The 27515-nt window shown below is 40.9% G+C and overlaps 1 protein-coding gene across 1 annotated transcript in view; it reads left to right on the top strand.

The window, feature by feature from the left end:
* CNTNAP5 (contactin associated protein family member 5) overlaps positions 1–27515 on the top strand; it is an 886665-nt gene that overhangs the window by 411923 nt on the left and 447227 nt on the right. The window contains exon 6 of the mRNA XM_080671382.1: positions 3838–4022. Within this exon, the coding sequence (XP_080527508.1) occupies positions 3838–4022 (185 nt within the window). The remainder of the gene's footprint in view (positions 1–3837; positions 4023–27515) is intronic.

Here is a 27515-nt window from a genome sequence, read left to right as displayed (position 1 = left end):
CCAGTCAGTATGCCTCTCCTTCCAGCATCTGCATACACCTGTCCCCTACTGTATCCCCACTGATAAATTCCAGCATTTTTGATAGAGTCCTTATGTTTTCTACAGTTCTGCTCTTTTCTTTATTGTCTCTTCTGTATTACTAGAGGCCCGGTGCACGGAATTCATGCATGGGGGGGCGGGGGTGTCCCTCAGCCCAGCCTGAACCCTCTCCAATCTGAGAACCCTCGAGGGATGTCCGACTGCCCATTTAAGCCCGATCCCAGTGGGATCGGCCAAAACAGGCAGTCAGACATCACTCTCACAATCCAGGACTGCTGGCTCCCAACTGCTCACCTGCCTGCCTTCCTGATTGCCCCTAACTGCTTCTGCCTCCCAGCCTGATCACCCCCTAACCACTCCCCTGCCAGCCTGATTGATGCCTAACTGCTCCCCTGCCAGCCTGTTTTCCCCTAACTGCCCTCCCCTGCAGGCCTGGTCCCCCCCAACTGCTCTCCCCTGTAGGCCTGGGTCCCTCCCAACTGCCTTTCCCTGCAGGTCTGGTCGCCCCCAACTTCCCTCCTCTGCCGACTTGGTCACCCCTAACTGCCCTCCCCTGCAGGCTTGATTGCCCCCAACTGCCTTTCCCTGCAGGCCTGGTCCCTCCCAACTGCCCTCCCCTGCTGGCCATCTTGTTGTGGCCATCTTGTATCCACATGGGGGCAGGATCTTTGACCATGGGGGCAGCCATCTTGTGTGTTGGACTGATGGTCAATCTGCATATTACTCTTTTATTAGATAGGATAGAGGCCTCGTGCATGGGTGGGGGCCAGCTGGTTTGCCCTGAAGGGTGTCCCGGATCAGGGTGGGGGTTCCCTTGGGGCATGGGGTGGCCTGGGCGAGGGGCCTGTGGTGGTTTGTAGGCCAGCCACGCCCCCTGGCCACCCAAGCGGAGGCCCTGGTATCTGGGGTTTATTTTTCTTCTACAATTGAAACTTTGTAGCCTGTAGCGGAGCCAAGCCTTCTGCTTGCTCCATGGCGGCAGCCATTTCTATTGGGATTTATGTATCTTCTATAATTGAAACTTTGTAGCCTTAAGCACAGGCCTGGGCTGGCCAGGGCTGCAGAAGCTTGGCTTCTTCCATCGCCATGGGCAACCTTAGCCTCCTGCTCTTTCCAGCTCCGTGGCTGCCGCCATTTCTGTTTGGGTTTATGTATCTTCTATCATTGAAACTTGGTAGCCTTGAGTGGAGGCCTAGGCCGGCAAGGGCAGGAAGAAAGCTTGGCTTCCTCCATTGCCGAGGAAACACAAGCCTCCCTCCTGCTCTCTGTGGCTGTAACCATCTTGGTTGGGTTTATTTGCATATTTGCTTCTGATTGGCCAGTGGGCGTGGCTTGTGGGTGTGGCTGTGGGTGTAGCAGAGTTATGGTTAATTTGTGTATTACGCTTTTATTAGATGTGATTTCTCTTTTGTGTTATTGCACTGGCTAAAACCTGCAGTAAAGGGTGGGGATAAATGGTAAGAGCAGACATCTTTGACTTGCCCCTAGTCTTAGCAGGGAAACATTCATTTTTTCACATTAAGTGTGATGCAAGCTGTAGGTTTTTGTTGATTACCTTTATCAGGTTCTTCAAATTCTCTATTTTTTTAAAATATATGTTGTTGAATTTTTACAGAGAGGAAGAGAGAGGGATAGAGAGCCAGAAACATCGATGAGAGAGAAACATCAATCAGCTGCCTCCTGCACACCACCTACTGGGGATGTGCCCGCAACCAAGGTACATGCCCTTGACCGGAATCGAACCTGGGACCCTTGAGTCTGCAGGCCGACACTCTATCCACTGAGCCAAACCGGCCAGGGCCTGCAAGTTCTCTTTTATTTCTAGTTTGCTGATAGTTATCAATAATCAATGTTGAATTTTTTTACAATGTTTTTTCTTTGTCTATTGAGATGATCATGTGTTTTATTGTTGCTCTTGACCAATCATTAGCTCTTGGATAAGGTTTATTTTAAAATAAAAGGGGTATGTGTGCATGCATGTGTGTGTGTGTGTGTGTGTGTGTAGATAGGGTGGTTGTCTTTGTTCTTTCTTATTTCATGACTGCTCTAACTTCTCATTCACCTTCTCAAAAATCCTAGAACACACCCGAGTCTTTCCATTATTACTCCATTTCCAATATTCAAGTGATTTGTGAGACCACCCCATCCTTCCTGTGCTCTCTATCTCTAAGCCCTTGTCCCCATCTACATTTTTCCAAATATTACTGCCAGTTTGTCCTGTAATAAAATTGCATAGAGCACCCAAAATGACCTTTGCTAAATGTTAATCAGAGTTAGTATCTATGATTAGTAATTCACCTATGGCTCCCATTCCTTAAAGGTACAATTCAAGCTGTAAACTCTCACCCACTAGCACAGTCATCCTGAATGATATAAACCAGAACTGGGGTCATGACACTGGGCCATATGGAATCCCTCTACCTGTTCCCAAACTATCCCTCCAAGCTGAGGCACCTGCTTCTCCTGACTGTGTACCAAGTTCCCTGTTTTGGCCTAACAAATCTCAGGCCTGTCACTGCCCCATAAAGAGGCTTTCACAGCCCCTTGCCACGAGTTACCTTGGCTCCCTGCACTGACTGCCATGTACCAATGGCATACTTATGTGGCTTTACTTATTGAAAAGCTCCACAGTAGACCTTCACAGAGGGCAGTTCACCTTTTAACTCTGTATCTCCTTCATCTCCTTTATACATCACTTGTCACTCTGAGTAGCATGGGTATATCTCAATACCTCTTTTTTAGAAGGAGGAAGGAAGGAAGAAAGAAGGAAGGAAGGAAGGAAGGAAGCAAATAAGTGAGAAAAATAAGACAAATATCTATGAGTTTATTAGCATAATTTGACAAACTGTGAGAACTTAACATCTGTGAAATAAACAATGAATAAATCAATGAAATAAAATCAACGATGAATTCACTGGCTCTCATTTTCAATTACAGTAAGTTTGCCGTCCCACCCCTACAGGAAGTAGTGACACAGGCCTTTATGGAGGTGGAGTGAACACCTTCAACTTGGGCTAAATCAGCACATATGACCAATGGCATGGTGGAGTGGAAAGGCCCTGGACCTGGATTGCACCCTGGGACACACCTCTGGGGCGTGTGTGCTTACCCTCACTGAGCCGTAGATTCCTTATTTGTGAAATGTAGATAATAACTTTGCCTTAGCAGACAAAAAATGGAGGTGGTAAAATTCCTACTTAACCCTGTGTAAGCCATAAGCATCTATAGATGCAAATAAATTCAAAATATCATGGTTTGGGGGATGGTTTCCATTTTGGACATGTGGCAGTTAACTGGTTAAGTGCCACTCATATAGTAGGCACTTAAAATAGCAGCTAAAATGATTGTTTCCTCCCCTTTGGCTTTGCCCACAGACTTACCTAACTCACCGTGAACTTAACCAGTAAACTCTCTGCTGAAGCACAATGCAAGGTCCACTCTCTCTATTCAACACCCATTCAAACATGGAGAAGGAATACTATTTCTAAATAGGGTAACTGCTATTTTTGGCTTTATTCATGTGGCCATTAGGATAGAGTTCCTTTATTATTTAATTATTCAAGTCCTGAAAACATGTCATTTCATGTCTAGAAGGAGATAGGCATGTCAATTGACCTAGAATTTGTTCCTGGCATTTGTGGAAAATGCTTATAATTCCTTCCCAAGCCCAGCAGCGTTCTGGGACTGTGGAGATAGAACTACCTTTGCCTTTAGAGATCTGGCCTTGCTTGCAGAACACTCTAGTTTTAGGCTGCCCTCAGGCACAGACGCCATCCTCTCTTCCTTTCCTCTTCACAGATGACAGCAAAACCCGGCTCAGCAGCAGCCCCCCGTCAGCCACCCTGGGCAGCCTCCTGGATGACCAGCACTGGCACTCAGTCCTCATCGAGCGGGTGGGCAAGCACGTGAACTTCACCGTGGACAAGTACACGCAGCACTTCCGGACCAAGGGAGAGGCCGATGCCTTAGACATCGACTATGAGGTGAGTTGATACTCCCTACAGATGCCCAGGTGCCTTGCTTAGGATCAGTATGAAAATCAGTAAAGAGAAGAGCAATAGAGAAAAAGCTCACACTGGGGCTTATCTTACCCTCCATCAAAGCCCAGGCAGCCTACAGTGGAGGAGTCCTTGGAGAGAGTCTAAGCAGTGAGCTGGGAAAATGCCCAGGAAACAATGCTGGTAACCCACAGGCATCTGCTAATTGTGTGGAAATTTTAAATCAGCAAGACTCATTTGTATTTGATTTCTTTTTTTTTTTTTCCTGCTTGTAGCACCCTGTATCATTATTTAGTCTCCTGGTTAATTAAGTCATTCTTTAGAAAAAATGAAATTCAATTAGCTGGGGTAATGGAAGATATAAGAATTATACTAACATAATGTTACATGTCAATTATACCTCATTAAAACAGGAATGATAAATAATACCCAAAGTAATCTAAAATATGCACTGTAGGCATTTGTCTTTAACCATCATTTGTAAGCAAACATTTTACTAATACACATCAACAGTTGTTTCTTCCTTTAGGAGAAGCACAATGACACACCAGTGCTACAAAATAAGGAAGGCTGCTCAAAGTTCTGCAAAGTGGAAGTCAAGAGATAATCATTTTTGCTAGTAGTTCAGTTCAAAAAGTATGTGCTCTGCCCCTACTGTATCCCAGGCTCTGTTCTAGGTAATAAAATTAAAGATTATTGAGGCAGAGTTCCTGAACTGGAGAAGCTTACAGCCTACTAAGCAGAAGCAGACCTGAAAGAAGTGGTGCAGAGTAAAGAGGCAAAAGCTATGGTGCAGAGCAGCACTGGGCACTGTGGGGACTGCTGGGGAGAGGCCACGTAGCTTAAACTAGAGAGGTAGGAGCAGGGTTCCAGCAGGAGACTCGGCTCAACCTCAAATGAAGTATGGGGTTGGCCTGATGAGCAAGGCCAGAAAGGTGGACCAGGCCAGAGACCCACTGCAGAGCACAGGGCATAACTGTCATAGTCCATTGTTGATGGGGTTTCAAACAATAGACAGGCAGTTGTGTTGGAGCCAACTGCTACTGCCTCATGTAGACCAACTGGTAGACGCTAATGAATGCTGTAAGCTAAGTTATATAAACTTAGAATTAAATAGAGTATTTTAAGAGGTCATACATTTATTAATTTTTATTTACTATATTACATCTATCTATACCTCTACCACTCCATCCTATATAATAAAAGGTAATATGCAAATCAACCGAATGGCAGAATAACCGGTTGCTAGGATATGCACTGACCACCAGGGGGCAGATGCTTAATGCAGGAGCTTCCCCCTGGTGGTCAATACGCTCCCACAGGGGGAGCACTGCTCGGCTAGAAGCTGGGCTCATGGCTGGCAAGCTTAGCGGCAGTGGCGGGAGCCTCTCCCACCTCTGTGGCAGTGCTAAGGATGTCCAAATGCTGGGTTAGGCCTAAGCCTGAGGTAGAAATCCCCTGAGGCAGGGGTCCTCAAACTTTTTAAACAGGGGGCCAGTTCACTGTCCCTCAGACCGTTGGAGGGCCGGACTATAGTTTAAAAAAAAAAAAACTATGAACAAATTCCTATGCGCACTGCGGGCCGGGAACGAGTCGGCTGCTAAGCAGGACAGGCAGCGGCACCCGGCAGGCCGGATAAATGTGGCCCACGGGCTGTAGTTTGAGGATGCCTGCCCTGAGGGCTCCCGGACTGCAAGAGGGCACAGGCTGGGCTGAGAGACGCCCCCACACACAGAATGCACAAATTTTGTGCACTGGGCTTCTAGTCTATTTATATGTGCTCAGGTTTCTTACTTATGCAATAACTGTGTGGTGGATATGCACTCTGTTGGGCTGTTACAGTGCATCTCTTCCCAATTTCATGTCCAGTAACATTCTTTTGACAGCTTGAAATCCACAATGGTGAAAATATTTCCACCAGGGATATTGGCAAATATTATAAATAATGTTTTGATTTGTTTTATTGATTGGCTAGACAAGTAATAGACAAGCTACAACCTGTATTCCAAATCTGGCTTAAAGCCTGCTATCCCCAGCCTGTGTGTTAAAAAAATCGTGCAAAGGGTTGTCAAAAAATTAAGAAATAAAATAGAATGTGACCAAGACTGTATGTGATTACAGATAAAAATAGTTCAGTGAAAATTCAATAAAATCATTCTATAAGAACTAATTGGTTACATGGAATTTACAATAAAGATTATTATACACTTTTTGTAAATTGTCTACACATTTTTATATCAGTAAAATAAGCCAATGTTTATTTATATGCACATGTACACACACACACACAGATACATCTCTGTGTGTTGGCAGGGCACCATGAATAGCCATATTTTAAATCTTTATCAACACACCATTTAAGGCAGGGGATAGTGTGAGATAAAACAAGTTAGTAAATACCCAGGTGATGATGGGTTATGTGAGCCATGTTAAGGAACTTAAATTATGAGGGATGAGTGAATGCTGAACCTGAACCCAAGTTTAGCTGCCTGCTGCAACAAAAGCCAAACTTGTGAACCAAGCTGCTGGTGAGAAGGAAAGTGGTTTATCCAAGTGCCAGTGACTTGAAAAGATGGGACTCCTGTCGCAAAGCTCATCTTAACAGCTCTTGCCAAGCCAGCTAATTATATATGGTTAAAGGGAAGTGGAAGTTGAGCTGAGGGAAGTAGCAGGGGATTTTTCTGCAGACGTGCAGTTTGATTTGGCTGGTCCTCCTGTTCCTGATACAAATTTTGCTCTCCTGTGGTTGGCCAATGTGTGTCATCTGGGTGAGTCTGCAAATCTGGTGGTGACTGGAAATAGGAACACTGTGTTACACCAAGACATTTAAGCAAAAATAGGTGATATCACAAGTATATAAACTTCTACTTCATTGTTTGTTAACCCTTGCCAGGATTTCAAGGTTAGCTCAGCAGGAGCATGAGGAGACACAAAAAGATTTTTTACGGGATGATGGCATGACCATTTTTATGGTTTAGACTACTAATTCTGAATGTATGTTTCAGGACCCAGCCCAATTAATATCCCCTGGAAAGTTGTTAAAAATTAAAATACGCAGTTTCCACTAAACTTATTAATCAGAAACTCTGGGAGAGGAGCTCAGTAATCTGTTTTTCAAAATCCTCCAGGTGACTCTGATGCAACCTAACATTTCAGAACCACTCTTTCAGAGCAATTACTTTAAAGCAGGTATTCTGTAGCTTAGGCTTCTGAGTAGGAGGAAGGAGGGGGATGCTGGGCAGATGGTTGAAAGTCCTGTTAAGAGACAACTTCAATAACCAGTGGGATACAGAATAGAAGAGTGGTGGTAGAGATGAATCATTATAAAATTAAGATCTGACTCATTTTTTTTATTCAATCATTATGAGCTAAAAATTATTTCTCTTTTGATACTAATCTTAGTTTAGAATAATGTGGATAAGATATGACATTCGTTAACTTCAAAAGAGAATATGTCAGTCTTTGACTAAGAATGCAAGATACTCAAGAAATTTTTTGAATTGCATATAAGTTATGGGTAACCGTTTTTATTTTTCAACCTTGCTTAAGTGATTGAAAAAAAGAACTTACACAATGTTGAAATTGTCTTAAACAAAATAGACATATTTTATGAACTTGAGTATAATAAAAATAATAAAATCATATTTAAGTCTCAATATTCCCCCAAATACTTTATCCCTAATGGCAAAAGATGACTGTAAAATTCCCCTAGTTGTCTGCTTTCACATTTATTTCCAGATTAATGTCTATTTGTCTGTGGTCTCCTCTGTAGAGAATCTTTAAGGAAATCACAGCTGAGTGGCATTAAAGTGAATGTCAGCATTTAGGGAAAGAAATCAAATGAAGTCATTCAATTTATGAAGTTGGAACAGATTTTTTTTTTAAGAAAAAGCCTGAATTTCTTGGTACTTTATCAAAAAGGGTTTCCTAGTTTGAATATATATATTTAACTGTTCCAATGAGGCAACCTCTGTTTCAGAAAATGCCAACCCTTCCCAGAGCATGAAAGAAGACATATTGACTGGAACAGTGTGGTTGGAATGTAAGAGTGTGTATCGGGAGAACTCTGTGGAACAGCTAGAACTCTTCAGGTTTTGAAGTATCACCTAAAGGCCATGTAGAGAAGAGCACTGGGGACAGAAATCCAATCTCTAATCACATTATCATTAACTAGTTGTAGAAGTCTGGGGAATGAACACTCTTAACTCCTGTTATTCAGAAGCAATATTAGCATTTTTATTGGAAGAAATGGAGTGAATGAATATTTAAATCTACAATTTATTTTATAACAGTATTGTTCATTAATCAGAATCTGGGTTATTGATTTGATTTCTTCCATGGTCCTATACCTGCACATATGAGCCCACGACACCACCGGGATGGCTGGATTCAGGCCCCCAGGTTTCATGACCCATATACTGCTGCTCTACAGCTAAACCCTATCAAATTCTAAATCAGGGCTAATTATATTATGCAAATCTATGTTCCCCTTCAAATTTTAGCATGATATGATAATATTTGGCAAGAAAACATGGTAGTTACATTGCTTTTTAGACTACCTTACTGATATCAATCAAGTGGCATAACGCCTATGAGGCATCTTTTGGGAAATTTGCCATATTACAATATATGCAGTTGTCTGCTTGTCCTCCACTTAAAAGGCAAACACAGACAAAGGTTCAAATAATCTTTTATCAAAAAATGAAAAGCAGAAATAATGTATTCTTTTGTTTCTCATGGGAATGTCATCCCAATTCACATCACTCAGCCCGTGTAACTTTCTCCAAATGCTTGTGAGGAAGACACCAGCAGTTCACTTCACTTCCAGACTGGTGTACACCGGCTTTAGAGAAGAGATTTTTAGGATCTTAGAGATCCCAGTTCTCTGAGATCTTATCATAATAATAAAAGGTCAAGAGGGGTCACGACTAAAACAACCAAACGACCGGTCACCAGGAGGTGCATGGACCACCTCTCGGCCATAACAACTTAACAGCCAATCGCTATAATGCCCACTGAGGCCTGAGAAACGGCCTGATCAGGGGTTGGGGCGGCCAACCTTGAGGCCTCTCTCCCCTGCTGGCCTGACCCTGATTGGACTCTCCCACCCTGATCAAGAAACAGGCCTGCCAGCCAAATACCCCCTTCCTCCCCGTCACAGCCATGCCCCCATCAGCCTGCCCCACCACAATAGGCCCGCAGCCCCTCCCCTCAGCCAGCCTGCCCCTGATCGCACACCCCCACCCCAATAGGTGGCGGGGCTGGGTGGCCAACATTCTGGGTCCCACATCCCACCCAGCGTGGCTGGCAGGAGTCAGTCTTGGTTCTGCATCCCAACCGGTATGGCGGGAGTCAGTTGGGTCCCACCTCCAGCCCAGCACAGTGGGAGTCAGTCTGGGTCTCATGTGATATTGTGCTCTGGACCTCTAGTAATCCCATAAGTCTTTTCTTTTCTTTTCTTTTCTTTTCTTTTCTTTTCTTTTCTTTTCTTTTCTTTTCTTTTCTTTTCTTTTCTTTTCTTTCTTTTCTTTTCTTTTCTTTTCTTTTTTTTTAAATATCCCCCTTTAATTTCATATTCATTTACTTATTTATTTACTTATTTATTTATTTATTTATTTTAATAAATCTTTATTGTTCAGATTATTACAGATGTTCCTTTCCCCCCCCCATAGCTCCCCTCCACCTGATTCCCCCCCCACCCCATGCCCTTACCCCCCGCCACTGTCTTCATCCATAGGTGTAAGATTTTTTCCAGTCTCTTCCCGCACCCCTTACACCCCCTTCCACCTGAGAATTGTCAGTCCACACCCTTTCTATGCCCCTGATTCTATTATACTCATCAGTTTATTCTCTTCATCAGATTTTTTATTCACTTGATTTTTAGATTCACTTGTTGATAGGCATGTATTTGTCATTTTGTTTTTCATAATTTTTATCTTTACCTTTTTCTTTTTCTTCCTCTTCTTAAAGAATACCCTTCAGCATTTCATATAATCCTGGTTTGGTGATGATGAACTCCTTTAGCTTTTTCTTGTCTGTGAAGCTCTTTATCTGACCTTCAATTCTAAATGATAGCTTTGCTGGGTAGAGTAATCTTGGTTGTAGGTCCTTGCTGTTCATCACTTTGAATATTTCTTGCCACTCCCTTCTGGCCTGCATAGTTTCTGTTGAGAAATCAGCTGACATTCATATATGTACTCCCTTGTAGGTAACTAACTGTTTTTCTCTTGCTGCTTTCAAGATTCTCTCTTTGGCATTTTAATTATGATGTGTCATGGTGTGGTCTTCTTTGGATTCCTCTTGTTTGGTGTCCTCTGTGCTTCCTGGACTTGTAAGTCTATTTCTTTCACCAGGTAGGAAAAGTTTTCTGTCATTATTTCTTCTAATAGGTTTTCAATATTTTGTTCTCTCTCTTCTTCTGGCACCCCAATAATTCGGATGTTGGTACACTTAAAGTTGTCCCAGAGGCTCCTTACACTATCTTTATATTTTTGGATTCTTTTTTCTTTTTGTTTTTCTGGTTGGGTGTTTTTTGTTTCCTCATATTTCAAATCTTTGGTTTGATTCTTGGGGTCCTTTGGTCTTCTGTTGAATTTCTGTATATTCTTTATTTCAGACAGTGTATGCTTAATTTATGACTGGTTCTTTTCCATTTTTTTTTTTTTTGGCATTCTCATTAAGATCCTTAAAGGTCTCACTAAGTTCCTCAGAAGTTTTTAGAAGATTCTTTTGTAACCTTATAAATGTGGTTTTGAACTCTATATCCAGTAGTTTGCTTTCCTCCATTTCTTTCATTCATGACATGTTTCTTTGTCTCCGCATTTTGGCTGTTTCCCTGTGTTGATAGGGTGGTTTTCTGTGGTAGGTGAACTATAGGGCCCAGTGGTTCAGCCTCCCCTATCACCTGAAGTGGACACTCTTGATGCACCCCTTTGTGGGCTGAGTGCAAAGTCTTGTTGTAGTTAAGCCTTGATTGCAGTTAGTACTCTGGGAGGAATTGACCTCCAGGCCAGTTGGCTGTGAGGACTCACTGTGTCTATATTGAAGAACTGCTGTGCTGGAGACACCCTTATGGAGCAGGACTTGTTTCAGTGGGGCTTTGGTGCTCACTGAGTCTACCTCTTGAATGTGTCACTTATGGATGTGAGGAGTTGAAATCTGGTGTTGTCTCACACTGACCACTAGGTACACTGGCTTCTGGATCTCCAATGGGGTGCAGGTCAGCTACTTTCTGAGGCCACCCAGCAGGAGCTACAGCGAGAACTGCAGATTTCTCCTGTTTGCTTGGGGTTTGGAGGTTTTGGAGCTGTCTGACCAGAGCTGCAGTTTGTTATGTTAAGCTGCAATAGGGCAGGCCATTTATATGCAGAAGCCTCAGCGCAGAGCTTCGGTGGGTTTGTAAATTGTGCAGGGCGGGGTCTCAGGGAATCACTAGACTAGGGCGTGGCAAACAGTGATGGTTGCCAGTCAGCCATATCTGTGTCTCCGAGTTTCCGCGTCCTCGTATCCTGTGCCCCAGCACAGTAAACAATAATTCCTGCGTGCACCTCTGCAAGAAAGCCACACTCACTTTCTGACCTGATGGCATACAGTCCAGCTTCTCCCCATAGGGGTCTGGGTCACCAGAATCTCGCCGGAAACTGAAGTTCAGAGTAATTGGGAGCTTGTGTCTCCTTCAGGTTGAAAAAATCAGTGCACCCAGTCACCAGCCACCAGCCAGATTTGTGTACCTCCGTATCTCAGCTTTTCTGCGCTTGTGCATGTCTCAATGCTCTTTTCTCTTTCCCTCTAGTTGTAGAACTTCTACTCATCCAACTTTCCCATGGTTCTGGATGATAGATGTTTTGTCTTTTAGTTGTAGTTTTGGTGTGGTTGTGAGAGGCAGCACGTACAGGTGTATACCCTATGCCACCATCTTGGTTTTTTCCAAGTCTTTTCTATTTAAGACTACTGATTGATCCCATTTTGCATGTCTGTCTTACAAGCACCAAAACCATTATCATATGTTAAAATATATGATTTACATGTTCTAAATACTGAAAAGACATTTTACAAAATAAAAAATGTATTTTAACAAGACTTATTAGTAAAAAAATACTAGATTAAGTCAAACTCTCTAAATATTTAAAATTATGTGTGTGTATATCTTCAAAAATAAGTTTTATCAAAGTTTTAAAGAAAATAAGAGGTAGCATTTTTATAATTGAAGTAGATGCCCGATGCACGAAATTTGTGCAAGAGTAGGCCTTCCTTCCCCTTGCTGCCAGCACTGGCTTCCTGCAGGCACCCAGGACCCGGCTTCTCTGTGCCCACTGGTACCTGGTACCTGGGCTTCTCTCTGGCTGCTGGCACCTGGGACCTGGGCTTTGCTCTGGCCACAAGCACAAAGGACCTGGGCTTCCCTGTGCCTGCTGGCACCTGGGACCTGGGCTTCCCTCTGGCCACAAGCACAAAGGACCTGGGCTTCCCTGTGCCTGCTGGCACCTGGTACCTGGGCTTCCCTCTGGCTGCTGGCACCCAGGACCTGGGCTTTTCTCACAGAGGCCCTGCCCACCCACCACAGCCCACCGGTCGGTGGCCTGGGCCTCCCTCTTTGAGGCGATCGTGGAGCCCCCTGAATGATTGCCCCGCCAGCTGGTGGCCTGGGCCTCCCTCTGTGGGGTGATCATGGGTCAATGCCTGTCTTACAAACACAGGCCTTGGCTGGCCTGGCGCCAGTGGGTATCATAGCATAGTCCCGGATGGTCGTCTGGATGGTCGTTGCACTGTTAGGCTGTTCAGTTGATTTGCATATTATGCTTTTATTATATAGGATTATATAAGATAGTGTCAGAAGTCCTTCTAAGTATGATATAAATTTCAAAACCCTGGAAATACAATGTATGAATAAATTTTTCCAAATTATAACAATATACGTATATTCACAAACCTTACACAAAATATCTATCTATATAAAACCCTAATATTCAAATCAACCAAATGGCAGAACGACCAGCAGTCGCTATGATGCACACTGACCACCAGGGAGCAAACACTCAATGTAAAAACTGCCCCCTGGTGGTCAGTGCGCTCCCACAGCGGGAGCACAGCTCAGCCAGAAGCCAGGCTCATGGCTGGCGAGCGCAGGGGAGGTGGCGGGAGCCTCTTCTGCCTCTGCAGCAGAAGTAAGGAGTGAGGAGGCAGGCAGTTAGGAGCGAGGGGTCCTGGATTGTGAGAGGGTGCAGGCCAGGCTGAGGGACACTGCCCCCCCGTGCATGAATTTTGTATACTATGCCTCTAGTGCATATATAATGACATCACCTCCCAAATAACTTGAAAACATACTTAAAAATTTAACTAATAAAAATTTCTACAAGTTGTTTTTAAAATGGTAAGTCAATGGAAAAATAGGTAAAGGACATGAATATATTAAAAATATAAATTGCTCTCAGATATATGAAAAGATGCTCAACCCTCACTCCAAAAAAGAAATGCAAATTCATGGTACAATAATATTTTTAACTTAGATTGCAAAGACCAAAACTTTAGAATGTTGGCATGCACATGTAGAAACAGAGTATTTCATACAATGTTCGTGGGATTGTAATTAAGACAATATCAAAGAGAGGATGGTAGCTTTTAAAATTGGAAACACACATTTCAATCCAACAATTCTGTTTCTAGCAAATTATACTAGAATAATAAGCATATGTTTGCAATGGGCAATATTTTATAAATAACAAAAAATTAGAAATTGCCCAAAAGTCCACCAAAAGCAGGTTGACAAAACTGAATGGTAAGTCCATAGGGAAATTGACTCTCCAGAAGGCCGAGTGACCTCCACTGTCCACAAAGCCATGCAGCCAGAGCCTTGCCTGCAGCTGACCTGGGCCTGGCAGGACACCTTGGGAGTCTCCCGAAACACGGGTGAGTGGAGGCCTGCAGTAGGAGGGGCTCCAGTCCATCTCCTTCGTGCCCGTGCCCCTGCCCCAGGTGAGGCTGCCATAGCAGTTTCTCACCACCTGCCCGCGGAGGCTGGAGCTGCACCGCCTGGAATTGCGTAGCTGTCTAGATCAGGTGTCCAGAGCAAAGGCTCCCACAGCTAGCACGGTGGCCATCTGGTCTGTTTTCTTTTGGCTTTGTCTTTTTTGGTGTGTAGGACAGGGACATGAGCAGCCCCAGTGCTCGGCCACTCTTCCCTTTGTTGTCTGTGTAAATCAAACACTATGCGCATTGGAAAGTGGCTGCTTCTCCTTTACCTTCACCAGCCATCAGGCAGACCTTGGACTTGGGCTCACCTGTTCTCTGTGTGCCATTAAACGAATGAGGCAGCCCTACCTGTTCGGATATGAACCATCTCCAATATCAATTGTTAAATGAAAAGAAAAGGAAATATTCAGTGCAGTGGAAGCATTACATGTGTTTACAAAAGAGAAAAGAATGTATAGGCTTGAAAGCACAGAGAGTGACAAAACATCTGGAGGGTATAAAGGGATGGAGAAAGCAGGAAATCTGCTTTTCATTGTTTTTAAACTCTTTGAATTTTGTATGGCATGCCAAAAATTATTTCAAGAAGAAACAGAGGAAATAGCAGATATGACCTATTTCTTATATCTGCTTCAAAAATTGCATCTTCTGATTCTTGTTTATAGTCTTTTTCAAAAACACATCACTTTATAATGTTATTAATTACTTATTTTTAACCATCTCTCTCATCATCTTCGCCCCAGTTATAGACTTTAAGATCATCATAAGTTCAGAGACATTCTTCTTTACTTTTATTTATCTCTGAAGGATTGAGTCTAGTCCATAATACACACACAATAAATATTTGTTAAGTAAATGAAGAAAGCTTCTTTTTGTGAATTATAAAATATAACATTTTGTGCCCTACTTCCCATAAGAAGTTCCTAATGGGTCTCGAAAGCTCAGAGGTCAGCCCTTGCTGCCACTCCTACTTTAGTTATATTGCCACTCTTAGAGCTCAAACGTGATTGAAGGACTGGCCAGACACAATGCAACTGTTTATTTGTTGATGGAAATAACTACAGATCATTAGAGAAACTGTTTTTCAGATCATGTGATAGTATAATTATTATCGATCCTTTTTTTCTTTGGAAAAATCTGTTGCAAAGCTAAATAGAAGTCCTACACAGAGGAAAATAAATAGAAGAAAATAAAATAAGGGGGAAAATGAACAGATGCAAAATGGAAGTAATAAGAAAAAATAGAAGGAAAAAAGTTCTTATTTTTTAGGGCATTTTGTGATTTTGTTTAATCCTTACCCAGCCTGGTGAGGGAGTTTGCTATGTCCTATATCACACACATGAAACCAGGAAGGAGAGACTGCTGAGTGCCCATCCCTCGGCCCAGGAACCAGAGGAACCACAGCGGGACTGGATTCCAGGTCTGCATGGCCATGCAGGGCAGACCCTCCTGGTCCTCCTCTCTCCGAAGGAGGTTAATCCTGCCCACAGGGTACCAGTAGCTCTGGCCCTTATCCTGGGTTCTGCATGAATTCAAGTTTTGAAACCCCATACCTGGGGCTGTTATTTCTTCCTAGTTTTAAGTTGAAGATGTGATTTGTGAACTTGCTAATTTTATGTTTGCTCAAGATTTAAAACAGTGAAATGGAATTTAAAGACTTCTCCTAAATGTATATTGAAAGTAAACTAATTGTGTGGAACATGATTGAGGGAACATTTTATTATCAGTATTGTGCGCGCGCACACACACACACACACACACACACCATTGTTTTTATTAACAAAATCTAAAAAGAAAACATATAAAAATTCTTATTTCATTTTTGCTACCCCTAGGGAGTGAAATATGCTTTAATTATCTCATAAGATATTTGAGGCTTGCTGAATTTGGGCTAAATTATTGTAATGATCAGTAAATAGTACCAAGTCAGCCAGACTCCAGCTGGATGCTTTAGGGCTGAGGCAGAGTGCAGATGAAGTCCCATGTGCCGGAGGTCTAACTCTAGGAGTTAACAATAAGCTAACCAACTATTGAATAAAACATGCCCTTCTCTCCGACTTTGACAAGGGTACCTCGACAAACATACCCCACAGGCCCAAGCATTGCCCACACCGTAAGCAGCTGCCCCTGTCAGTCACCACCAGGAGGACAGAGGCCAGGAGAGGAGTTCAGGGCCTCAGCGTGGTTCCGGGCTGTATAGGTAGGGAGCTCTGGGGTGCGATGTGGGACAGGCACAGTGCAAAACAGTGGTGCCAGCTATAACCCCCCTCCCGATCTCCTCCCATGAGGCTGGGGTAGACGGGGATGGCCCTGTGTTTCAGCAGGCACTCCTCTGGCCTGGCTGAATGGGGGATCCTAAAGTTAGGATTTCCAATGAGCTTCTTGCTTGGATATTGAAATGTACATGATTTAACCCATTGTCTAAGTAACCTGAGGTACATATCATGCATTCATTCAGAAAACAATATATAAATATATGTTTAACCAGTTAGGCTGTGTCCACACCTGATTTCTGTGAGTCTGTAAAAAGATACGTATTTAGAGACAGGAACCATAAGCTAGCAATTCATTGGGTTTGGGCCAAGAGCAACACCACCGGTGATAAGAGGGAAGAAGAACACAAGCAGTGAGGCTCCCTCTGCCTGCAGGTGCAAAGCTCGCAGAAGCTGGAGCGCACTGGGCTGCTCCCGAGGAGAGGCGGAGGGCTGGTCACGCTGGTGGGAATAGTGGTGGTTTCCCTGCTGTATTGGACGCCATCTTCCCCTCGGGTCTCAGAGCCTCGCCGAGTGGTGTGGCACAGTGTGTGCAGGACTAGGGGGCCTAGGGGATGTAGAATTTTCTGTTTTAAGACTGGGAAAGTGTCAGGCAAACTGGCATGCAGTTAACTTCAGCCTGGGCTCATTCACTGAGAAGTTACCCTCTGGGACCAGGGCTGATGATCTGGGACCCACCCTTGACTGCAGGGCCTTAGTCAAGCGGCTACACCCCTTAGGCCATTGTTTTCTCAGCTTTAAAATGGAACAAATCATGATATTCAACTCAAATTTGGAAAAAAATGGGAAAGTAAGGACAGTTGTTTATATGAAAAATAATACAATAATCTATACTAATAAAAGCCTAGATGACCCTTGTGCCTTCACGTGATGCCCTCATATCATCACAAGATGGCTGCCACCATGTCTTCACAAGATGGCCACCACAAAATGGCCAGCAGGGGAAGGCAGTTGGGTGCAATCAGGCCAGCAAGGGAGGGCAGTTGGGGGTGACTGGGCCATCAGGGGAGCAGTTAAGCATCAATCAGGCCTGCTGGGGAGTCGTTAGGGGGTGATTAGCCTGGCAGGCAGAAGCAGTTACTGGCAATCAGGCAGGCAGGCATGCGAGTGGTTAGGAGCCAGCAGTCCGGGATTGTGAGAGGGATGTCTGACTGCTGGTTTAAACTGGCAGTTGGACATCCCCCAGGGGTTCCATATTGGAGAGGGTGCAGGCTGGGCTGAGGGACACCCCCGTGTGCACGAATTTTGTGCACCAGGCCTCTAGTCCTATATAATAAAAGCCCAGTGACCATAATGGCATAATGACCAGAACAACCACTCGACCAGTTGCTATGAGGTGCATTGACCACCTCTTGGTCCCTCCCCGTGGCCCGCAGGCTCCCATTGCTGAATGGCGAATGGGGAACTGGGGTGAGTGGCATTGGGGCAGGACTGGGGACTGGCAAGAAGGCAAAATGGCCTCTTGCTCCCTCCCCCTGGCCCACAGGCTCTGATTGCCAGATGACAAATTGAAACTGGGAACTACAGGGAACCAGGGTGGGTGGTGGCGGGGCGGGACTGGGGACTGGCGAGTGGGTGGAAGGCAGACTTCTTGGTCCCTCCTCCGGCTGGCAGGCTCTGATCAATTGCCACATAGCAAATGGGGTGGATGGCGGCAGCGGGGTGGGACTGGGACCTGCTCTCACAGGTCGGGGTCCTCAGCAGCCTACCTTCCACTATGCCAGCGTGGCCAGTTCATTCAGAAGCAGCTTGACACACTTCTATGTTGCCACCTTCCCTCGGCCATTGCTAATCTGTCTTCCTTCCAGCGAAGTTTTGCTCTGGAGCCAGAAAGAACTGAAGGCAACTCTATTAGGCTTACAGCCATCACTCTATGGGAAGCAGAGGAGAAAGAACTCTGTGATTTCCCAAATCTGTGACCTCCATTCTAGCCACCCAAATCTTATCAGGTTTCAATCTCCCACAGAGAACCAAAGTCCAGATCCACACTTCTATCTCACTCTACCCTGGTCTCCACCAACCTTCTCCAAGCATCCTCTATCCAGACTAGAAAGAGCTTTGCCCTCCTCAATGTGATGGGAAATTGCAATTTTGTAATATACAGTATTCTTCGTCTTAGTTGACTTTAACAACTCTCTACCCCAAGTCCTTCAAACACTATGTTCAGCTCTTTTAAAATAGCCTTTTCTCCTCTCCCTCTTTTCAAGATATTGCCCTGTGACTAATATTTTTCAAAATCACAACTGAGTTAAGTGGATTATTAAAAAAAAAACAAAAAAACATTTTTTACAATTTGAAGAAGCTGGTCAACATAAAAATGAGAAGAATAAAATTATCATTATTTATTTAAAATTATAGAAATTAATAAGAACTTAAATCCATACAAATTTTTGTACACAGATGTTTATTGTAGCTTTATTCATAGCTGCCATATTTGGAAGCAATGAAAGGTATTTTAGTAGGTGTATGAAAAAACCGTGTTACATCCAGTCAATGTGACATTATTCAGCACTTTAAAAAAAGGAGCCATCATGCCATAAAAAGATATAGCTTAAAAAACTTAAATCCATATTACCAAGTAGAAGAATCTAATATAAAAATGCTACACACTATATGAATGTCATACAATAGTATGACATTTTAGGAAAGAAAAAAGTGATGGAGACAGTAACAAGATAAATGCTCAGCAGGGAAGGATAAACTGGAAGAGCACAGAGGATGTTTAGTTCAGTGAAAACATGCCGTGTGATGCAGTAATGGTGGTTGTAGGGCGTTATACCTTTGTTCAAACTCATGGAATGTGCTACACTGAGAGTGAACTATGATGTGTACTGTGGGCTTTGGGTGATTATAATGGATCAATGTAAGTTCACCAATAATAACAAATGTACTGCTCCAGTGAGGGATGTCCTTCAAAATCAAGGTTGTGCATGTGTGAGGTTAGAGATTGTAAAGGCCACCTCTGAACCTGCCTCTTATTTTGCTATTAACCTAAAACTTCTCTAAAAATTGTCTTTAAACAAACAATAAGTAAGAGAAACAAATATTTAATCATATTTGTACATTATATATTTGATTTATGCAAACAATTTATTAAACAAAGTTTTATTTTTATTTATGTAAATGACTCAAATTGAAAATATTTGAACTCTGCAATAAATCAACAAGGAAGATTTGTTCAAATAAATATTTTACAAAACATTTGTAGAAGTAACAAGTTCACTGATTTTTTTTTTCCAGAGTATTTCTTTCCCAAGATTTATGAGCCATTCTTTTTTTTTTTTTTTATTATATATTTTATTGATATTTTACAGAGAGGAAAGGAGAGGGATAGAGAGTTAGAAACATCGATGAGAGAGAAACATCGATCAGCTGCCTCCTGCACACCTCCTACTGGGGATGTGCCCGCAACCAAGGTACGTGCCCTTGACCGGAATCGAACCTGGGACCTTTCAGTCCGCAGGCTGACGCTCTATCCACTGAGCCAAACCGGTTTTGGCATGAGCCATTCTTAAAGAGTCAAAGATAAAACTCCCTTAGTTTCTCTGAGAGACAAATCTAGATTTCACATAAATACTCGAAAAAAGAAAAAAAAAAGACTAGATCTTAAACTTGTTTACTACATTAAGTATTAGCACATATATTTTAAGGTAAATGAAATACAAGTGTGGATTAATCAAAGGTCATTATTAATTTGTGATCTATTAACATAACTCAACTCATCAGTAGATTGAACAGAAAATACCCTATATGCTGTCACATGGATTTCTGCAAAGCCAGTGGATGAAACTGAGCATTCATTTTTAATTTCAAACTAACAAATAAATACACAAATAAACAATTTATGTGTAAATGGCAGTAGGCGACCTATTTATATGATATGGAGTAAGAATCAGTATTATATCTTCTTGGAAACTATACCAAAAGTACACTCCTTTTTGAAAGTTATATACCATGCTTAAATTTTTTGACTAGATTTTAGAAAGTTTTGACAAGGTCAATGAAACAAACAAAAAAACAAAATATATAAAAATTGAGTATACAAGAGTAAAGTGTTTATTTTATTTTATTTGGGTAACACTAGTCAACATGAACATATAGGTTTTATGTGTGGATTACTAATTTACAAAATCTGTTTATAGGACCATGTGCCCACCATCCAAAGTAAAATCTTCTCCTATCACTTCATATTAGAATCCCTTTCTCCCCCCACCTCCTCCCTCTGGAAACCACCACTGTGCTGTTGGTGTTCGTAAGTTTCAATTTTATATTCCACATATGAGTGAAATCATATAGTTCTTAGCTTTTTCTCTTTGACTTATTTCACTTCACATAATTTTCTCAAGGTCCATCCATGTTGTTGTAAATGACACTATTTCATCTTCCTCATGGCTTTGTAGTACCCCATTGTGTATTGTACCACATCTTCTTTATCCAGTCCTCTATCATAGGGTACTTTGGCTGTTTCCAACTCTTGGCCACCGTGAATAAAGCTGCAATGAACATAGGGGTGCATAATCTTTGCGTATAAATGATTTCGAGTTGTTTTGGTATATACCCATGAGTGGGACTCTCGGGTTGTATGGTAGCTCTATTTTTAATTTTTTGAGGAAGGAATCACCAGACTGCTTTCCATAGTGGTTGCACCAGTCTACATTCCCACCACCAGTGAATGATGGTTCCCTTTTTTCCACAACCTCTCCAAAACTTGTCACTTGTCTTATTGATAATGGCCACCCTAACTGGTGTGAGGTGGTATCCCATTGTTGTTTCAATTTGCATTTCCCTGATTGCCAGTGAGGTTGAACATCTTTTCATATATCTATTGGCAGTTTGTATGTCTTCTTGGGAGAGGTGTATTTTCAGGTCCTCTGCCCACTTTTTGATTGGATTGTTTATTGGTTTGGTGTTGAGTTTTACCAGTTCTTTATATATTTTGGAAATTAAACCTTTGTCAGAGCTACGGTTTGCAAATATCATCTCCCATCTGGTTGGCTGCCTGTTTGTTTTGTTGTTTGTTTCTTTGGCTGTGCAGAAGCTCTTCAGTCCGATATAGTCCCATTCATTTATTTTTTCCTTTACCTCCCTTGCCTTTGGGGTCAAGTCCCTAAAATGTTCACTACCACCCAGGTACCTGTATTTTTGTCTATGTAACTTATAGTTTCTGGTCTTATGTTTAAGTCTTTGATCTATTTTGAATTAATTTTTGTACATAGGGACAAACTGAAATCCAGTTTAATTTGTTTGCATATGGCTTTTCAGTTTTCCCAGCACCATTTATTGAAGAGACTATTTTTACTCCAATGTGTGTTTTTGGCTCCTTTCTCAAAAATTACCTGTCCATATACATGTGGTATTATAGCTGGGCTAACTGTTCTGTTACATTGATCTGTGTATCTGTTTATCTGGCAATACCATACTGTTTTGATTTTCATAGCTATGTAGTATATTGTAAAGTCAGGTAGTATGAAATTTCCAGCATTGTTCTTTTTTTTCAGGATTGCTGTGGCTATTCTGGGTCTTTTGTGGTTCCATACAAATCTGATGATTTCTCATTCTATTTCTTTAAAAATGACATTGGGATTTTGATGGGGATTGCATTAAATCTGTATATTGCTTTGGGTAAAATGGCCCTTTTAACTATGTTGATTCTTCCAATCCATGAACATGGGATATTTTTCCATTCCTTTGTGTCTTTTTCAATCTCTTTTAATAATGCCTTGTAATTTTCAGTATATAGGTCTTTCATGTTCTTTGATAAGTTTATTCCTCAGTATTTTATTCTTTTGGTTGTGATTGCAAAAGAAATTGTTTTCTCCATTTATTTTTCTGAAGTTTTGTTGTTGGTATACAGGAAGGCAATGGAATTTGCACACTGATTTTGTATACTGCAACTTGACTATATTTGTTTATTGTTTTCAGTAGTTTTTTGGTTTTCTATATACAGCATCATGTCGTCCACAAAAAGTGACAGTTTGACTTCTTCCTTCCCTATTTGGATGCCTTTTATTTCTTTCTCTTTCCTTATTGCTCTGGCTAGTGTTTCCAGTACTATCTTGAGTAAGAGTGGATATCCTTGTCTTGTTCCTGATCTTAGGAGGAAAGCTTTCATTTTTTTCACAATTGAGTATGATATTGGCTGAGGGTTTAATATATGTGGCCTTTATTATGTTGAGGTATTTTCCTTCTATTCCTATTTTATTGAGTGTTTTAATCATAAATGGGTGTTGTATCTTAGCAAATGCTTTTTCTGCATCTATTGATTAGATCATATGATTTTTATTCTTTCTTTTGTTAACTTGGTGTATTATGTTGATTGATTTGCAAATGTTGAACCATCCTTGTGCCTCTGGAATGAATGCCATTTGATCTTGATGTATTGATTTTTGGATGCACTGTTGTATTCAATTAGCTAGTATTTTGTTTAGGATTTTCGTGTCTGTATTCATCAGGGATATCGGTTTGCAGTTTTCTTTTTTTGTGTGTGTTATCTTTGCCAGGTTTTGGTATTAGGGTTATATTGGTATTGTAGAATGTGTTAAGAAGTATTGCCTCTTCTTCAATTTTTTGGAAGAGTTTGAAAAGAATAGGCTTTAATTCTTCCTTGAATGTTTGGTAGAATTCATTGGTGAAGCCATCTGGTCCTAGACTTTTGTTTTCTGGGAGGTTTTTAGTGTTTGTTTCAATTTCCTCACTGCTGATCTATTTAGATTTTTCAGTTCTTCACGATTTCATCTAGGAAGGTTATATATTTCTAGGAACTTCTCCATTTCTTCTAGGTTATTGAATTTGGTGGCATAAAGGCTTTCATAATATTCTAATATGATCCTTTGTATATCTGCGATATCTGTGGTGATTTCTCCTCTCTCATTTGTGATTTTGTTTATGTGGGTCTTTTTCCTTTTTTTCCTTAGTGAATCAAGGAATCAATTTTTCCTTTTTTTCCTGGTTCTTTGAAAATATTAATAAAATTGACAAAACCATGGTTTTGTCAATTTTATTAATATTTTCAAAGAACCAGTTCTTTGTTTTATTGATTTTTTGTATATTTTTTTTGTTCTCTGTTTTATTTAATTCTGTTCTGATTTTTATTATTTCCTTTCTTCTGCTAACTCTGGGTTGTTTTTGTTCTTTCTCTAGTCTTTTAAGGTGTGATGTTAGATTGTTTATTTGAAATTTTTCTTGTTTCAAATAAAGAGATAGGCCTGTAGTGATATAAACTTCCCTCTTATTTCAGCTTTCGCTGCATCCCAGAAGTTTTGATATGTTGTGTTATCATTTTCATTTGTCTCTATATATCTTTTGCTTTCATCTTTTATTTTTTCTTTGACCCAGTCATTTTTTAGTAGTATGTTGTTTAATCTCCACTTATTTGTAGGTTGTTGTTTTTTAACCTCCTTTTTGCAGTTAATTTCTAATTTCATAGCATTGTGGTCAGAAAATATACTTGGAATAATTTCAATCTTTTTGTATTTGTTGATGCTTGTTCTGTGACCCAACATATGGCCTATCCTTGAGAATGTTCCATGTGCATTCGAGAATAATGTATAGTCTGATGTTCTGGGATGAAATGTTCTGTAAATATCAATTATGTCCATTTGGTCTAGTGTTTCATTTAAGGCTGATACTTCTTTACTGATTTTTTGTTTCGTTAATCTGTCTAGAGCTGTCAATGGAGTATTTAGGTCTCCAACTATAATTGTGTTTTGATCTGTTTCTTCCTTTAGTTCTGTGACTAGCTGTTTAATATATTTTGGTGCTCCCTGGTTGGGTGCATATATATTAAGATGTGTTATGTTTTCTTGATGTAGTATTCCCTTTATCATTATAACATGTTGATCTTTGTCTCTTGCTGTATTTGTTATCTTGAGATCTCTTTTGTCAGCTATAAGTATAGCTATACCTTCTTTTTTGGGGATGATACTTGCTTGGAGAATAATTTTCCACCCTTTTACTTTGAATCTACCTTTGTCTCTGTGGTTTAGATGTGTCTTTTGTAGGCAGAATACTGTTGGGTTTTATTTTTTCATCCACTCTGCTACTCTATGCCTCTTTACTGGTGAATTTAGACCATTTACATTTAGGGTAATTATTGATTTATGAGGATTTCCTGTAGCCATTTTATCTTTTGTTTTCTGGTAACTCTGTGCCTCCATTGGTTCTTTTCCTTTATGCATCTATCTATTGTTTTTGTTTGGTGGTATTCCATACATCTTTACTCTTTTTTTAAGTTATATGTCTTATTTGGGGAATTTCTGTGTGTGCTTGCCATTAGTTTTATAAAAAGTGAAGTTGCGTATATACCATAGTTTTTTTTTTTCCCTTTTGAGTACATCTGATCTTTATCTTTTTTTTTTTTTTGCCTGTCCATACCTATCCCTCTTCTTCTTGTATGTTTTTATTATCACATATTATCCCTATTTATGCTGTGAGTTTTTGGCAATCTCACTTACAGTGTTATGATCTTGTGTTCTTTGTTTCAGGTAGAATAACTCCCTTGAGTATTTCCTGCAATGGAGGTTTTCTAGTAATAAAATCCCTTAACATGTGCATGTCTTGGAATATTCGTATTTCTCCTTCATGTTTAAATGATAATTTTGTTGGATATACTATGTATGGCTGGTAATTTCCCTCTTTTAAACATTTGAATATTTGGTTCCACTCTCTTCTGGCTTCTAGAGTTTCTTCTGAGAAGTCTGGTGTAATTCTGATGGGTTTTCCTTTGTAGGCCACTTGCTTCTTTTCCCTGGATGCTTTGAGGATTTATTCTTTGTCACTAATTTTTTGACAGCTTCATTACCAAGTTCCTTGGAGAGGGCCTCTTTGGATTGACATAACTAGGTGTTCTGTTTGCTTCTTGGATTAGAGTATCTAGTTCTTTTGATAGATTTCGGAAGTTCTCATCCACTATTTGTGTGTGTGTGTGTGTTTTGTGTGTGTGTGTATTGTTTAAAGTATTACACGTAGTAGTGCATATATCTCCTTTCTTCCCCATTGACTTTCCCGCAGCCTTCTGTACCCCCTGTCGCATGCCCTCATCCCACCCCCACCCCAGTGTCTTGTATCCATTAGTTGTGCTTATATGCATGCATACAAGTCCTTCGGTTGATCTCTTTTCCCCCCTCCCCAACACTCCCCAACCTTCCCACTGTAATTTGACAGTTTGTTCAATGCTTTACTGCCTCTGTATCTATCTTTTTGTTCATCAGGTTATAATGTTTTTTATTTTCCATAAATGAGTGAGATCATGTGGTATTTTTCTTTCATTGCCTGGCTTATTTCACTTAACATAATGCTCTCCAGGTCCACCCATGCTGCTGCAAATGGTAATAATTCCTTCTTTTTTATAGCAGAGTAGTATTCCATTGTGTAGATGTACCATAGTTTTCTAATCCACTCATCTGCTGATGGGCATTTAGGCTGTTTCCAAATCTTAGCTATGGTGAATTGTGCTGCTATGAACATAGGGGCACATATATCCTTTCTGATTGGTGCTTCTAGTTTCTTGAAGTGGAATTACTGGGTCAAATAGGAGTTCTAGTTTTAGTTTTTTGAGGAAACGCCATACTGTTCTCCGCAGTGGTTGCACCAGTCTGCATTCCCACCAGCAGTGCAGGAGGGTTCCTTTTTCTCCGCATCCTCGCCAGCACTTGTCATTTGTTGATTTGTTGATTGCCATTCTGACAGGTGTGTGCTGGTACTGCAATGTCGTTTTGATTTGCATCTCTTGGATAATTAGTGACTTTTAGCATGTTTTCATATGTCTCTTGGCCTTCTTTCTGTCTTCTTTCAAAAAGTATCTATTTAGGTCCGTTGCCCATTTTTGTATTGGATCGTTTATAATCCTTTTATTAAGTTGTATGACTTCCCTGTAAATGTTGGAGATTAAACCTTTATCAGTGATTACATTTGCAAATATGTTCTCCCATAAGGTGGGTTTTCTTGTTGTTTTCTTGATGGTTTCTTTTGATGTGCAAAAGCTTTTTATCTTGATGTAGTCCCATTTGTTTATTTTCTCTTTAGTTTCCATTGCCCTAGGAGCAGTATCGTGAAGAAATTGCTTCGACATATATCTGAGATTTCGCTGCCTGTGGATTCCTCTAGTATTTTTATGGTTTCCTGTCTTATGTTTAAGTCCTTTATCCATTTTGAGTTTATTTTTGTGTATGGTGTAAGTTGGTGGTCTAGTTTCACTTTTTTTTTCATGTATCTGTCCAATTTTCCCAACACCATTTATTGAAGAGACTGTCTTGACACCATTGTATGTTCATGCCTCCTTTGTCAAATATTAATTGAGCATAATGGTTTGGGTCGACATCTGGGTTCTCTATTCTATTCCATTGGTCTATATGTCTGTTCTTGTGCCAGTACCAGGCTGTGTTGAGAACAGTGGCTTTGTAATACAGCTTGAGATCTGGTATTGAGATCCCTCCTACTTTATTCTTCTTTCTCAGGATTGCTGTAGCTATTTGGGGTCTATTTTTATACCAGATGAATTTTTGGAGAGTTCTTTCTAGGTCTGTGCAATATACCATTGGTATTTTAATGGAGAGTGCATTGAATCTATAGATTGCTTTGGGTAGTATGGACATTTTAATGATGTTGATTCTACCAATTCATGAACATGGTATTTTATTCCATCTGTTTATGTCTTTCTCTATCTCTTTTTTCAGTGTGCTGTAGTTTTCCACATATAAGTCTTTTACCTCCTTAGTTAAGTTTATTCCTAGGTATCTTAATCTTTTTGGTGCGATGGTAAATGGGATTGCTTTTTTAGTCTCTCTTTCTGTAAGTTCACTATTGGTGTATAGAAATGCCATAGATTTCTTGGCATTAATTTTGTATCCTGCTACATTGCTGAGTTCATTTATTAAGTTTAATAGTTTTTTGATGGAGTCTTTCGGGATTTTTATGTACAATATCATGTCATCTGCGAATAGGGACAGTTTTACTTCTTCTTTTCCAATTTGAATGCCTTTTATTTCTTCTTATTGTATAATTGCAATGGCTAATACTTCCAGTACCATGTCAAACAGGAGTGGTGAGAGTGGGCATCCCTGTCTTGTTCCTGTTCTTAGGGGAAATGGTTTTAGTTCTTTCCCTTTGAGTATGATGTTGGTTGTGGGTTTGTAATATATAGCTTTTATTATGTTGAGGTATGATCCTTCTATTCCCACCTTGCTGAGAGATTTTATCAAAAATGGGTGTTGGATTTTGTCAAATGCTTTTTCTGCATCAA

This window comes from Plecotus auritus, assembly GCF_963455305.1.
Source record: "Plecotus auritus genome assembly, chromosome: 5".
Lineage (NCBI taxonomy): Eukaryota > Metazoa > Chordata > Mammalia > Chiroptera > Vespertilionidae > Plecotus > Plecotus auritus.
This window is presented reverse-complemented; position numbering and strand designations above follow the sequence as displayed.